The 12588-nt window shown below is 43.9% G+C and overlaps 1 protein-coding gene across 1 annotated transcript in view; it reads left to right on the top strand.

Moving 5' to 3' along the window:
• Positions 1-12588, top strand: part of LOC146857533 (uncharacterized) — an 813297-nt gene that overhangs the window by 707154 nt on the left and 93555 nt on the right. Inside the window, exon 10 of the mRNA XM_085648075.1 lies at positions 3272-3589. Coding sequence (XP_085504201.1) covers positions 3272-3589 — 318 coding nt within the window. The remainder of the gene's footprint in view (positions 1-3271; positions 3590-12588) is intronic.

Genomic DNA, 12588 nt, shown 5'->3' with positions numbered 1-12588 from the left:
TATGCCATAAGCACATAATAGGCAATGGCATACAATTCAAGAAGTCTTCACCTAATCCCCCTTTGTGTCAGTGTCTTGGAGAAATACACATACTGCAACAGCAGAGCCAGTCACAGCCATGCCAACTTTTCAGAATTTTGACTTGAAATACAACTTATCCATTTAAGAGGAATTTCAATTACAATTATTTTGATTCCAAACGGCATATTTCTATCATCTCCCAATCTAAAGTAAGCACTTAAGAAGTGTAGTAAGGTAACCTAGTGTTAGCCAATGGATAGGCCCTACCACAGTGAAAAACACTTTTAGGAGTTTTCCACTGTCAGGATATGTAAAACATATGTACACATGTCCTACTTTTAAAATGCACTCTGCCCTAGGAACTGTTATGGACTAACTTAGGGGTGACATAAGTATTAAAAAGATGGTGCATGGCCCTAACCAGCAACCAAGATGGCCGCCTATCGCGAAGCTCTGCCACCAGCCCGATTTCTTTAATGTTGGACCGAATGTAGCTGAACACCTGGGACGGCAACATACAACGTAGGGGGCACATCATATTTGAAGTCTCCCAGCCCGCAGGGTGATGTGCATCAGAGACTGCAGCGGTGCGGCTGTGGACCTCACAAAATGAAATGCCCTTATCGCATAACATGCCTTTTACATCATGAAACATCTGTCTTGCCTCTTGGACCGCCTGTGTGAAATCTGGGTACAGAGATCGTGTTGTTCATTGGTACTGCAATATGCCTTGCTCCCTAGACAACCGCAACACGCTGTCACTGCTGGAGTAGTTTACCAGTCTGGCAAATATGGGTCTCGGTGCTTCTCGATAGGCAGTAATAGATTTTTTGCATATTATCACTCCTAAGCACACAGTGTTTGTATTCGTACCCATAACAGGCAGAACTTCAAGTTACACCAACAGTATGTGGACGCCCAGGGTCACCTTGTGTTCAACAGAGTGTTCAAGGACCTACCAGTGACAATTGTTAGTACATATGCCCTAACATGGATGCCCCAAAACTTCTTTCATGATATTTGGGTGATCCATTGGCTCCTGAAGGTGATAGGGTATTATGGGGGGGGGGGGGGAGGGGGAGGGAGAGTGATTAAAACCTAGTATTGGACTTAAACCTAGACTGCTCCTACACTTAGAGCTCCACAAAACCCCTGTGCCTGCACTCCTTGACTGAGATAATGGCCCAACACTCCATGACAGATGCATGGTGCTGCTATCATGAACGGCAGTGAAAATATACATTCTTCTCTGCACCACATTAGACCCAATCTTGCACAGATTACTGGGTGCTCTCTGATGACCTAATGTCCTGGGTAGCTAGCATTTCACTCCTCCCGCGCATGCTCTTTGACTACTCACATGTTTTACCCGAATTGGCCATTCCATGCTCAGTACACCACCAGCTGTGCTTGAGATTCCCTTGTGAGGCCGTGCTGGATTGCAGTGTTTCAGAGCGACGTTGAGTGGGCCATTCTAGAATATTTCTCACATAATGTCGGGCTAGTGACTACACAGTTGACGTTACTGGAGACCTTCAAAGTTGATATTTGCTGCATCAGCATGGCCAAGCACTCTGGTCACACCTCATTGAACCAATACACATACTTAAGATTGGCACATATGCTCTGGGAGTGACTGATGGAGTTCCTAACAGAACCCAAAGAATTTACACCTCTGACCCAATTCATTTGCTCACCCGATGACCAAACTATATGCCGTAATTCTTGAGCTGCCTACACCCCCACACACATGCAGCAGACTAGCATGAGAGACAGATTTAAACAGAACCCTCAATGACGAGCAGTGGATGTTTTGCTGTAAGTGACCCAAATGCTGTCCATAAATCATTGATGTAAACGGCTTCAACTTAAATTCCTTCATAAAGCTTACTTCACACCAGAACAACAGGTGAGGATGAATGCCTCTCGACCGCACAACTGCCCTAAATCATTTGGCTTGATCATTTCCTACCATACGGCTGCAGTGGCAGGAAATGATAGAATTGACCACTGCTATTATGGGATTCACAATAGCCCCACAACCCCTGATTGTACTATTGGGTTATGTTCCTCTAATTCCCTGTGGAATCCGCCGACTGGCTGCTATGGCCTTCTTGTTGGCTAAAAGGATTGCCATGCACTGGTGTGGGACATGAATCGCTCGAAAGCAGGACTGGCTTGCAGATGTAACCCTCTTTAATGGCAGAAGTGAGACATTTGCCAAATTGCAACCTCAGACTTCACAATCCAGAAACATTTGGAGCCCACTTAGGCTGTATCTACTTATACTTTCAGAGGATGATGGAAGACACTAGCAAGGATCCCAGATGCCTTGAAAGGCGGTTACTTGTTCAGCAGGAGCAAATAAAACCCTTCCAACAGGCACGCGGCCCGGGCCACAACGGGGCAAGTAGTAGGATCCCCCTCGAAACCCATGGGTTTTTCCCCCTGCTTAACGAGGCAGGTTGCACATCATAAATACATTACTGACATAATGCCTATTATTTTTAAAGATAATGTATACTATTTGATTGAAACTTTCCCGTATAATTACTTGCTGTAAAGGGGTTTCTATGATACCTGTTCTGAATAAAATAAAAAAAAATAAAAAAATAAGTATTACAAAGGAAGGTTTAGGACTGGCAAAAAATGTATTTTAGCAGGTCGAATTAGCAGTTTAAAAGTTCACTGCAGGCTGCAGTGGCAGGCCTGAGACATGTTTTAAATTGCCACTTTAGTGGGTGGTATAGCACAATGAGTGCTGTGGCCCACTTGAGGCATTTATCCTGCAGGTCCTGGCTACATGTGGGTCCATTCACCAGAGGATTGTAAAGTAAATTAACTATGCCAATTAGGTGTAGGCCAATTTGACCATGTTTTAAGGAGAGAGCAAAATCACTTTATCACTGGTTACCCAGGAAACAAGGCACAGAGTTCTAATACCAAGAAAATGAGGTCGAAAACAAGGCAAAAACATCTCAGGGGGCCTTGCTTAGATGGTCAGGGCTAACAGGTCCAAAATCCATTTACACCGTTTTTAAAATTGCTACTTCCCCGATTCCACAGAAGACGAGTTCATAAAGGCTACTGTGATAGTTAGGCATTTGATTTAAGCAGTTCTGAAAGTTGAACATTATTCAATCCTAGAAAGTCGTATGCAAGTCAACAAATGATTACAGCAAGACATAACTGGTTTTGAACTGATGTTTTCTCCATCTATAACTCTGTACACCTTTTTATTCCACTTTAGCCCATCCTCCTGTCATATCGGATATTACCACGACACCTGCAGAACCTGACGCAACAAATAATCTGCGTCTGTGTATTAATGTATCAGACTTTGCGCCAAAAGAGATACATATAAAATGGTACAACTCCTGGATGGAATTTTCAAAGGAAATGGTTACCTGCTCAGAGCCACACATTGGAGCAAATGCCTTATATTGTACTTCAAGCCAAGCTGAGTTTAAGCTACAAGCAAGTGACAAAGATATTAAAATCCGGTGTGAAGTCATGCACAGCAGTACAAGCACTGTTTTGGAAAAAAAACTGCTGCTCAACTCTAGGGGTAAGATGTTGTTTTATGTGACTGTTGTGTCTGCTCATTTGCTAAGACTGACCTGAATGTGATGTAAACTTAAAGCTCTGATGCTCAACATTTTGCAGAGGATACTTGCTGAGGGCAAGATATTGCTAATAGAAAAGGGAAAAACAGAAAGACAAGCTTTGGAAAGTTGAAGAAGTTTTAATGTATCAGCCTTTATAAATCCGACTGCTGTGCATTACCAAAATGCTGCATTTTGATATGCTCCCACCTGGTCAATCCCTTCTGGGAGATACCTAGACAAGTCCCATTACACGATGCCTTCCTCTGCTATAGCTGCCAGTAAAGACCATTAAATTCTAAAAAAAGTATTCACCTCAATCACAGAATGTGCCCTCAATATGAGACCTACAGCTGGAGAATAGAGCTTTAGAATCCTTGACCAGACCATGTATATGAAAATGGCTCTAATCTCTCATTACAGGATCCCGAAATTAAGGATTCCCTGAAAACATTCCTTTCTATGTTTTTGCATTATATATTCAAATTGATCCCAAGCTGTGACAAATGTGTAGTACATGGCAGTTTTTACTGTTTCAAAATACTTGCCTCATTGCTGTCTTATTTCATGTTACTTAATATAAAATATGTTATAATTGATAATATTTAAAGGTGGTTACTTAAAAGGTATCCATAGAGAAGTGTATCTATCTATCTATCTATCTATCTATCTATCTATCTATCTATCTATCTATCTATCTATCTATCTATCTATCTATCTATCTATCTATCTATCTATCTATCTATCTATCTATCTATATAGATAGATAGATAGATAGATAGATAGATAGATAGATAGATAGATAGATAGATAGATATATAGATATAGATATAGATATAGATATATTTGGCAGTCGAGGTAGTCATAGTTAGGACCTAGTTTCCATGGGAAACATTTATTCATTTCGCTAATAACATTTGCTCCGTTTGACGAATCTTCATGTGGGCTGATGACCAAACATTCAATAAACAAAGCATAATCACAATTATTAAGACAACTGCAACAGTGAAAACTTGAACTTGGCAAAATGCGAGTTTTTGGATTTTAAGCTATTATCAAGATGCCTTTGACTGCAGCTGAAGGACGTGTATGAAATCCAGTCCGGGTTTTGCGGAAAGTAAAATTAGGCATGTTGGGAGTTTTTCTTAAACAATAGGAACTGAAGGGCATAAAACACGATAAACAGCACAGATTGAAAACAATCCAGAAATTAATTTAGTTTGAAGGATTTTCACTGTTGCAGTTGTCTTAATAATTGTGCTTACCTGTACCCAATCGCTGCGAGATGAAGTGCATCTTCTGTTTTAGTGAATATTTTAAATAGAAACACCAATATGGCGCATTTCAGGTTGAGAAAGGCAGCTTGTCTGCCGAAACGCGTTCCTGTTTGTCCTTGGCCCGATGTAACCTGCGCAATAAACGAGAGAACCCCCATGAGACGAGTGCTTCCTCCTTAATCAGATTTGGTTGGGGATTATTTCTTGTACATTACATAGCGCTAGCGGTAGCGCTATTCTTAAAGCACCACCAGTGATTTGGTAGCACGCCAGCATTACCACAATTTGGATTTTGGATATATATATGTGTGTATATATATGTGTGTGTGTATATATATTGTCACTGAAAAAAACATAGGTTTCAGGGGCGTTATAGTTAGCTGGACTTTTCACTCATACAAAACTATTGAAATTCCCCCGTTATAGTTAGTTCAGCTAACTATAACTCGCGCACCCGCAATGCTCTGCTGATGACATCACATATTACATCACTCATGACATGGTCAGTGACATCACTCATGACATCACTGATGACATCTCAAATGACACCACTGATGACATCATCCAGTGAATGTGTGTTTTTCTGAAAATTACATATGTTTTATATATGTATATCTCAAGGTTGATGGAAGAATAAATGGGTATATAAGTGTCTAAATGGATGATTTGTTTTTGAAAAATTGACTGTATAACTGACTGATTAAGTGTATCTTAGTGAATACATGGCTTAGTGAGTAATGTTTTAATGTGTAAATTTCTGTATCAGTCTCTCACTTTGTGTATAAGTGGCGGCATGGGTTGGTGAGTAGCTACATGAGTGTCTATATAGGTTATTAGTTGGTTTTTTGAGTATCAGTATGAGTGTCTGAGTGTCTGTATGGTTCGGTGGGGGGTATTACGTAGTGCATAGGTGCATGAATGAGTGACTCACTGTTTGTATGTGTTGAAGACAGCATGTGTGCAGGACTGTATGGGTGGATGAGTGTGTGCATTGGTGTGTTAGTGAGTGATAGACTGTCTCAATAGTGTAATTATGAGTAACTACATATGTTTTAAACTAGTATATGTGACTATTTGTGTATATAAGTGAGTATATGTGAGAGTGAGAGATTGAAAGAGTTCCTGTATGAATAAGTATGTGTTTCTGTAAGTGATTGTTTAAAAGACAAAGTATGTGTAAGTTTCTGTAGAAGTAAGTGTGGTGGTGTGTGTATAACTGTATATGCAAGTAAATGGATGTTTGATTCTTTATTAGCATGAGTGACTATGTGTGTGAGTAACTCTATGGATGAGTGGCGATGTGTAACAGGATGTATAGGTGTGTGAGTACATATGATGAGTGAGCACATGTATGAGTGACTGTATAGGACTGTTGGTGAATGAGTGGATGTGTATGTGGATCTTAGAATTACTGAATAGGTTGTTGTAACTGGTATTGGTATGTCCATTGTTTTGAACATTGTAGTTTCTATTTTTGAATGTGTGTATCAAAGGTTATATTAGGGGAAGAGGAGGACTGCCACTCTATGTCATTAGTGATGTCATTTGAGATGTCATGAGTGATGTCATGAGTGATGTCACTGACCATGTCATGAGTGATGTAATATGTGACGTCATCAACAGTGCATTGCGGGCGCGCAAGTCATAGTTAGCTGAACTAACTATAACGGGGGAATTTCAATGGTTTTGTACGAGTGAAAAGTCCAGCTAACTATAACGCCCCTGAAACCTATGGTTTTTTAAGTGAATTTCTAAGGTTTTTTAAATGCTAATTCCGAACTATAACGTGCCTGAAACCTATGGTTTTTTCAGTGAATTTCAAAGGTTTTTCAAATGCTAATTTCTAACTATGCCTACAGAGATAGGACATGTGAAGAAAGAAGAAAAAACGCACAGAAAGAAAAAAAAAGAAATGCAGAAAGAAGCAACAGAAGTCCCCAAAGACGAAGAAAAGTGCAGGAAGAAGGATAACGTGCAGAAAGAACAAACAGAAGAGCAGAAAGAAGCCTTGTGGCAAAATCATCCCGTACCCTCAACTTTTTCAGACGGAGACTGGTGGTAACTGAGTCTGACTAACCAGTCCTAGAGCCAGTGCTATGTTAAAAGACACTCAGAATACAGTGAAAACACCTACATACACTAGGGAACACTATACGTTGGGGTCCCCCTGTGATCAGCATGACCTCCTCTGTAAGCCCCTAGTATATAATAGGGCAGGGGATTAAAACTACCTCTTAAAAAGCGCCACAGGGCGTGTTTGCACACGTCACCTCAGGCCCCGTCCCCTCACTTCCCCACTGTGTAAACATGCCCTGTGGCCGTTTTAAGTTGGGATATTAAGTTCCCTTGAATCCTGAGGGTCCCTAGGGTCCAACTAGATCACTAGGTACCTCCAGTAAGCGCCACAGAGCTGCGTTGCAGAGAGATGTAAAGAGGGGCACGGCCTAGACCACCTCTCTGCAACGCAGCGGAGTGGTGCTTACTGGAAGCACCTGGTGGGCTAGTTGGCCCCCAGGGTCCCTCAGGATTGAAGGGGAATTATTTCCCCAACTTAAAACGCGCCACAGGGCTTGTTTGCACACGTTAACTCAGGCCCCGTCCCCTCCCTTCACCACTGTGTAAACACGCCCTGTGGTCGTTTTTAGTTGGGAGATTAAGTTCATTTGAATCCTGAGGGTCCCTAGGGTCCAACTAGCCCACTAGGTACCTCCAGTATGCGCCACAGAGCTGCGTTGCAGAGAGGTGTAAAAAGTGGCACGGCCTGGACCACCTCTCTGCAATGCAGCTCAGTGGCGCTTACTGGAAGCACCTGGTGTGCTAGTTAGCCCCCAGGGGCCCTCAGGATTGAAGTGGAATTATTTCCCCAACTTAAAACGCGCCACAGGGCTTGTTTGCACACCTTAACTCAGGCCCCGTTTCCTCCCATCACCACTGTGTAAACATGCCCTGTGGCCGTTTTTTAAGTTGGGAGATTAAGTCCCCTTGAATCCTGAGGATCCCTAGGGGCAAAATAGCCCACTAGGTATGTCCAGTAAGCGCCATTGCAGAGAGGTGTAAAAAGGGGCACGGCCTGCACCACCTCTCTGCAACGCAGAGCAGTGGCACTTACTGGAAACACCTGGTGGGCTAGTTGGCTCCCAGGGTCCCTCAGGATTGTAAGGGATTTATTTCCCCAACTTAAAACGTGCCACAGGGCGTGTTTGCACACGTCACCTCAGGCCCCGTCCCCTTCCTTCACCACTGTGTAAACGCGCCCTGTGGCCGTTCTAAGTTGAGAGATTAAGTCCCCTTGAATCCTAAGGGTCCCTAGGATCAAACTAGCCCACTAGGTACCTCCAGTAAGCACCACAGAGCTGCGTTGCATAGAGGTGTAAAAAGGGGCGTGGCCTCAGAACACGTGTCTGCAACGCAGCTCCCTGGTGCACACTGAAGATACCTGTTGGGCTAGTTGGCCCTCAGGGACCCTCAGTATTGAAGGGGAATTAATTCCCCAACTTACAACTGGCCAGGGGGTGCGTTTGCAGAGTGCTGCAAGGAGGGGGCGTGGCCTCCAGCGCGATGCCGGTCTTTTATTTTTTTTATTTTTTTAAGAAGGAGGGCTGTGTGGCCCCCCTTCTTTTTCTAATTTACTGGCCCTGGTAACCCCATCCCCCAGGACCTGCACCCTAAATTTTTTTGTTGAAAAAAATTAATTTGGCCCTCCCAAGGCCTTAATCGGCCCCGGGGTCATGGCCTTTTTTTAATTTAAATTCTTTAGGAGGGGGCTGCGTTGCCCCCCTCCTCAGACCACTTATGCCTCCGGGGACCCCATCCCCCGGGGCCGGCCTTTGTTTTTTATTATTTTAAAAATATATATATTTATAGAAACACCTAGGACATGCTGTACAAACCGTATGTACCTATCACCATGACGATTTGCGTGAAATTCATTAAAAGGCGACTATGCATAGAATGAATCCACATGGAATGTATTTACACCGCTAGTGAAGCTCTGACGTGTCTGACGCCCTACCGTGCCTAATCCCGGTGCCCCCGCCGGTGGGTACTCTCCAAGTAGACACCCTTGTTGTTCATTTATACAAACATGGGTAGCTATTGACGGGCACATTTAATATACAAGCACACCAAGCCATTCAAAGGGGATTCGACAAAAATTCGACCAAACTATGCAAGAAACCCCCCTTACGGTTAATAAAAAACACATCCACCGCCGGATGTGTAATACTTTTTATTTTACTCTCTGGAATGGAGATGAACCTCACTTGAGAGTCACAGCTTGCTCCTGGCTGAGCCCAATGCTGTGTTACACCCACCAGTGCCCGCCGATTACCTCACACCTCTGTGTTGTATTCCACCAGCTAGTGCGTATGCTATGACACTCTCTAGCCGATGTGCACTGTAACACCACCTTGAATATGTCATGCCACACTTGTCTTCGCACGGGTTATATTGCCCCATCTAACGTGCCTTCCTCGATGCCTATGTTATAACGCACAGCGCTATGCCATACATATTACAATCTGGGATCCATATCTTTGTCACAGTGCATATGCAACGTTACACTCCCCAGCACATATTTTATATTACAACTTTAGAGACTAGTTATGTTACACAACACTGCCCTGTGCATATTACACTCCAAGGCGCATATCGCATAGCACGCGCTAGTGCCTGTGCTATCTCGCTCTCTACAATGAATCTGTCATTGCGCACAATGTATTGCATATTATATTTCACGCCCCGGTTCATCTTATATCACACTTTTTGGTGCATAGTTTATACCATATACTACATCTAGTTTTCATTTTCAATCGTGCTCTCAGGACTATGTTCTATATAACACTGCGTCCACCTACCCTTTTCACGGGCATTACATTTTGCGATGGGGGTGGAGGGTCAGGGGGTGTTTCTGCCAAGTGAGCCCGGAGTCACAGTCACAAACGTCCTCTTCTTCCTGAATAAAAGTGAGATTATGCTGCATACGTGTTCATATTTTAAATAGTTCGCGCAGACACACATTTTAAAAACAATAAAGTTCCTAATACCCACCTTCTCTGAACAGTTAGCTTGCTGCCCCATCCACCTCCTCCCTATCCTCTGTTGTCTGAATCCATGGACTAGCCTCCTCCCTCCTGCCATGCATGGTCTGATGTGCTGCCACTACCCTCCATTTAGCATGATGTACCAGTCCACTCCTCCTGCCTTCCATTGCCCAATTCTATGGCCCATCATTGACCTCCTGCTCAGCCTCTGTGCTTAGCTTGCTACCCCTATTCTCCTTCCCCCTGCCCTCTGATGTCTTTGTGCATGCCCCTGCTCCACCTTTTTTGCTCACTATGTTCCATGGACCTGCCACTCCTATCTACTCTGAGTGTTCTGTTGAGCTGCCACTCCCCTCCCACCTGCCTAGCATTGTCAGAGGACTGTAACCTGTCCCTGCCACCTCCACCCTGCCTGTCCACATGCCATGCCCCTCTCCCCTTCCTCCTGTCCTCCATGGTCCATTTTACTGCCACACCCTTCTGCCCTCCCTGATCTGTTGTGCTGCAACTGCTCCTCCTGCCTGCCCCGCGCGGTCTGTTGTGAGGCCCCTTCCCCTGAACTCTCTTGTCTGTGCCCAGGTCCTGACCCTCCCTTCTATCCTCCATGGTCCTTTGTGCATGCCCCTGCACCCTCCTTCTTGCCCATCATAGCCATTGTGCTGCCACTAACCCTCCCGCTTGCCATGCATGGTCTTCTGTGCTGCCATGGCCCCTCCCACCTTCCCTGTGTGGTCAGCTAGCTGCCCCTGACCCCCTCCTACCTTCCCTCCATGGTCTGTGTGTATGCCACCATAGTCTCATTGTTGCTCTCCATGGTGTGTCTTGTTTCTAGTGCCCATCCTGCCTGACCTCCATGGTCATCTTGCTGCTCCTGCCCTGCCACCTTGCCCCCAGCCCTCTGTTTCCATGTGCAGACCCCCTATTCCCTCCCTCCTGGCTTGTCTGTTCCATTGTAATGCCCCTGATCCGTCCCTCCTGCCCTTTATGGTCTGTTATGCTGCAGCTTTCTCTCCTGTCTGTCCATTATGGTCAGCTAGCTACCATTGTCTCTTTCCCATCTGTTCTCTGTTGTCCATGTGCATGGTCCTGTCCCCTCCCTATTGCTTTCTATGGATTGTTGTGCTGCACTCTCGTCCCGCATGCGCTGTGTGGTGTATTGTGCTGCTGCAAACCCTGATGCCTGCCCTGTAGGGTCAGTTTGGTGCACCTCTCAATGTCCCTCCTGTCCTCTGTTATCCGAGTCCATGTCCCTACCCCAATTCCTCATGCCTACCATGATTCAATGTACCATACTTGCGAACATTTTGAACTTGGTAAGAGGGAGATTTTGAAAAAAAACTGGGGTATTGATTTTCCCCTTTGAGTTACATTGAAAAAGAGTAGATTGTAGACAGGAGACAGATCAAATAAAGCCCATTTGAGCTTAAAAACATTGGACGATTCCTGGCTGAAACGGGTCTGTTGGCATGTATGGTTGTACTACCACTGCCTCTTCCTTCTGCCCACAATGGTCTATTATATTGCCACAGCCTCTCTTGCCAGTCCTGTATTGTTGGTTTGTTGCCCCTGCCCCCCTTTCTACTGCCGTCCATAGTCTGTTGTGCTGCCACTGCCCTTCCTGCCTGCCCAGTGTGGTCAAATTGATGCCTCTGCACTCTCCTACCTGCCTTCAATTTTCAGAGTCCGTGCCCCTGGCCTCTGCCTCTCAACAGTATCCCAATGAACAACTAGATTGCTAACATTCTATATTTATTACAAAAGTGTGGAACGCCTGACGTCATCTTGATGTAATCAAAACTGTAATACCTAGAGTATTTCCTTTAGAAATTACATATATGAGAGGGTCTTATTTGCATCAAAATGATGGTTAGTGCTCTAGAAAACTAAAATAAGGACATATTTTCTGAGTTTTAAATTATTTGTAATCTTAATGTTTTTTTATCCAGTTGACCACTTGATTAAATGTTGCACCTTGGCAAGAGGATGTGGTGTTACTTCGAGAGCTGCAGACTTTGCAACTGGGGAACCAGGTTGGAGTTTCTGCTTCAGCTCAACATTCTGTGATTGTGGTCAAATCACTTAATCTCCCCATGTCTACAACCAAAATGAATTTGATCTTGTGTGATGTAACCAATGCTCATGTAAAGCATTCCAATACCTGACAAGTCTGCACTATATAAAACTGCAAATACACATAAACCAGGTTGGAGTGGGCTACATCTGGGTGATATTTGTGCTGCATTTAGGCTCTTTTGTGTCTGGTGGCCATCTTGGGAGATTTATTTGTTATGAAGTTTCCTCATTTCCTCATTTATTGCAGTCTCCTCAGTAGGAAATGCTTTCAGTTTTTTACTTTGATTCCATCAAGAAGGTATTCAGATATGTCACACATTTGCCATAAATTCTGAATGTTAGCACTCTAGTTGCTCATTAGATCACTGTAGTAAAGCTACTGCTCACCAGGGAAGTCTGCTGCTGGTATTGAAAGTGCATGTTTCAGTCTGCATGTCATAATTTTTTAATGAAATAGAAGAGGATTTGAGAAGTCACTCAAAATGTGCTCTAATCTTTCTTTCTACAGCACTAACCATAATTTCTATGGCAAAATGAACCCCCTCATTTTGTTCCTTTTTAAATTAAATG

Source organism: Triturus cristatus, chromosome 3_2 (genome assembly GCF_964204655.1).
Source record: "Triturus cristatus chromosome 3_2, aTriCri1.1, whole genome shotgun sequence".
Taxonomy (NCBI): domain Eukaryota; kingdom Metazoa; phylum Chordata; class Amphibia; order Caudata; family Salamandridae; genus Triturus; species Triturus cristatus.
The sequence above is the reverse complement of the archived record's forward strand: the minus strand, read 5'-3'. Positions and strand labels throughout refer to the sequence as shown.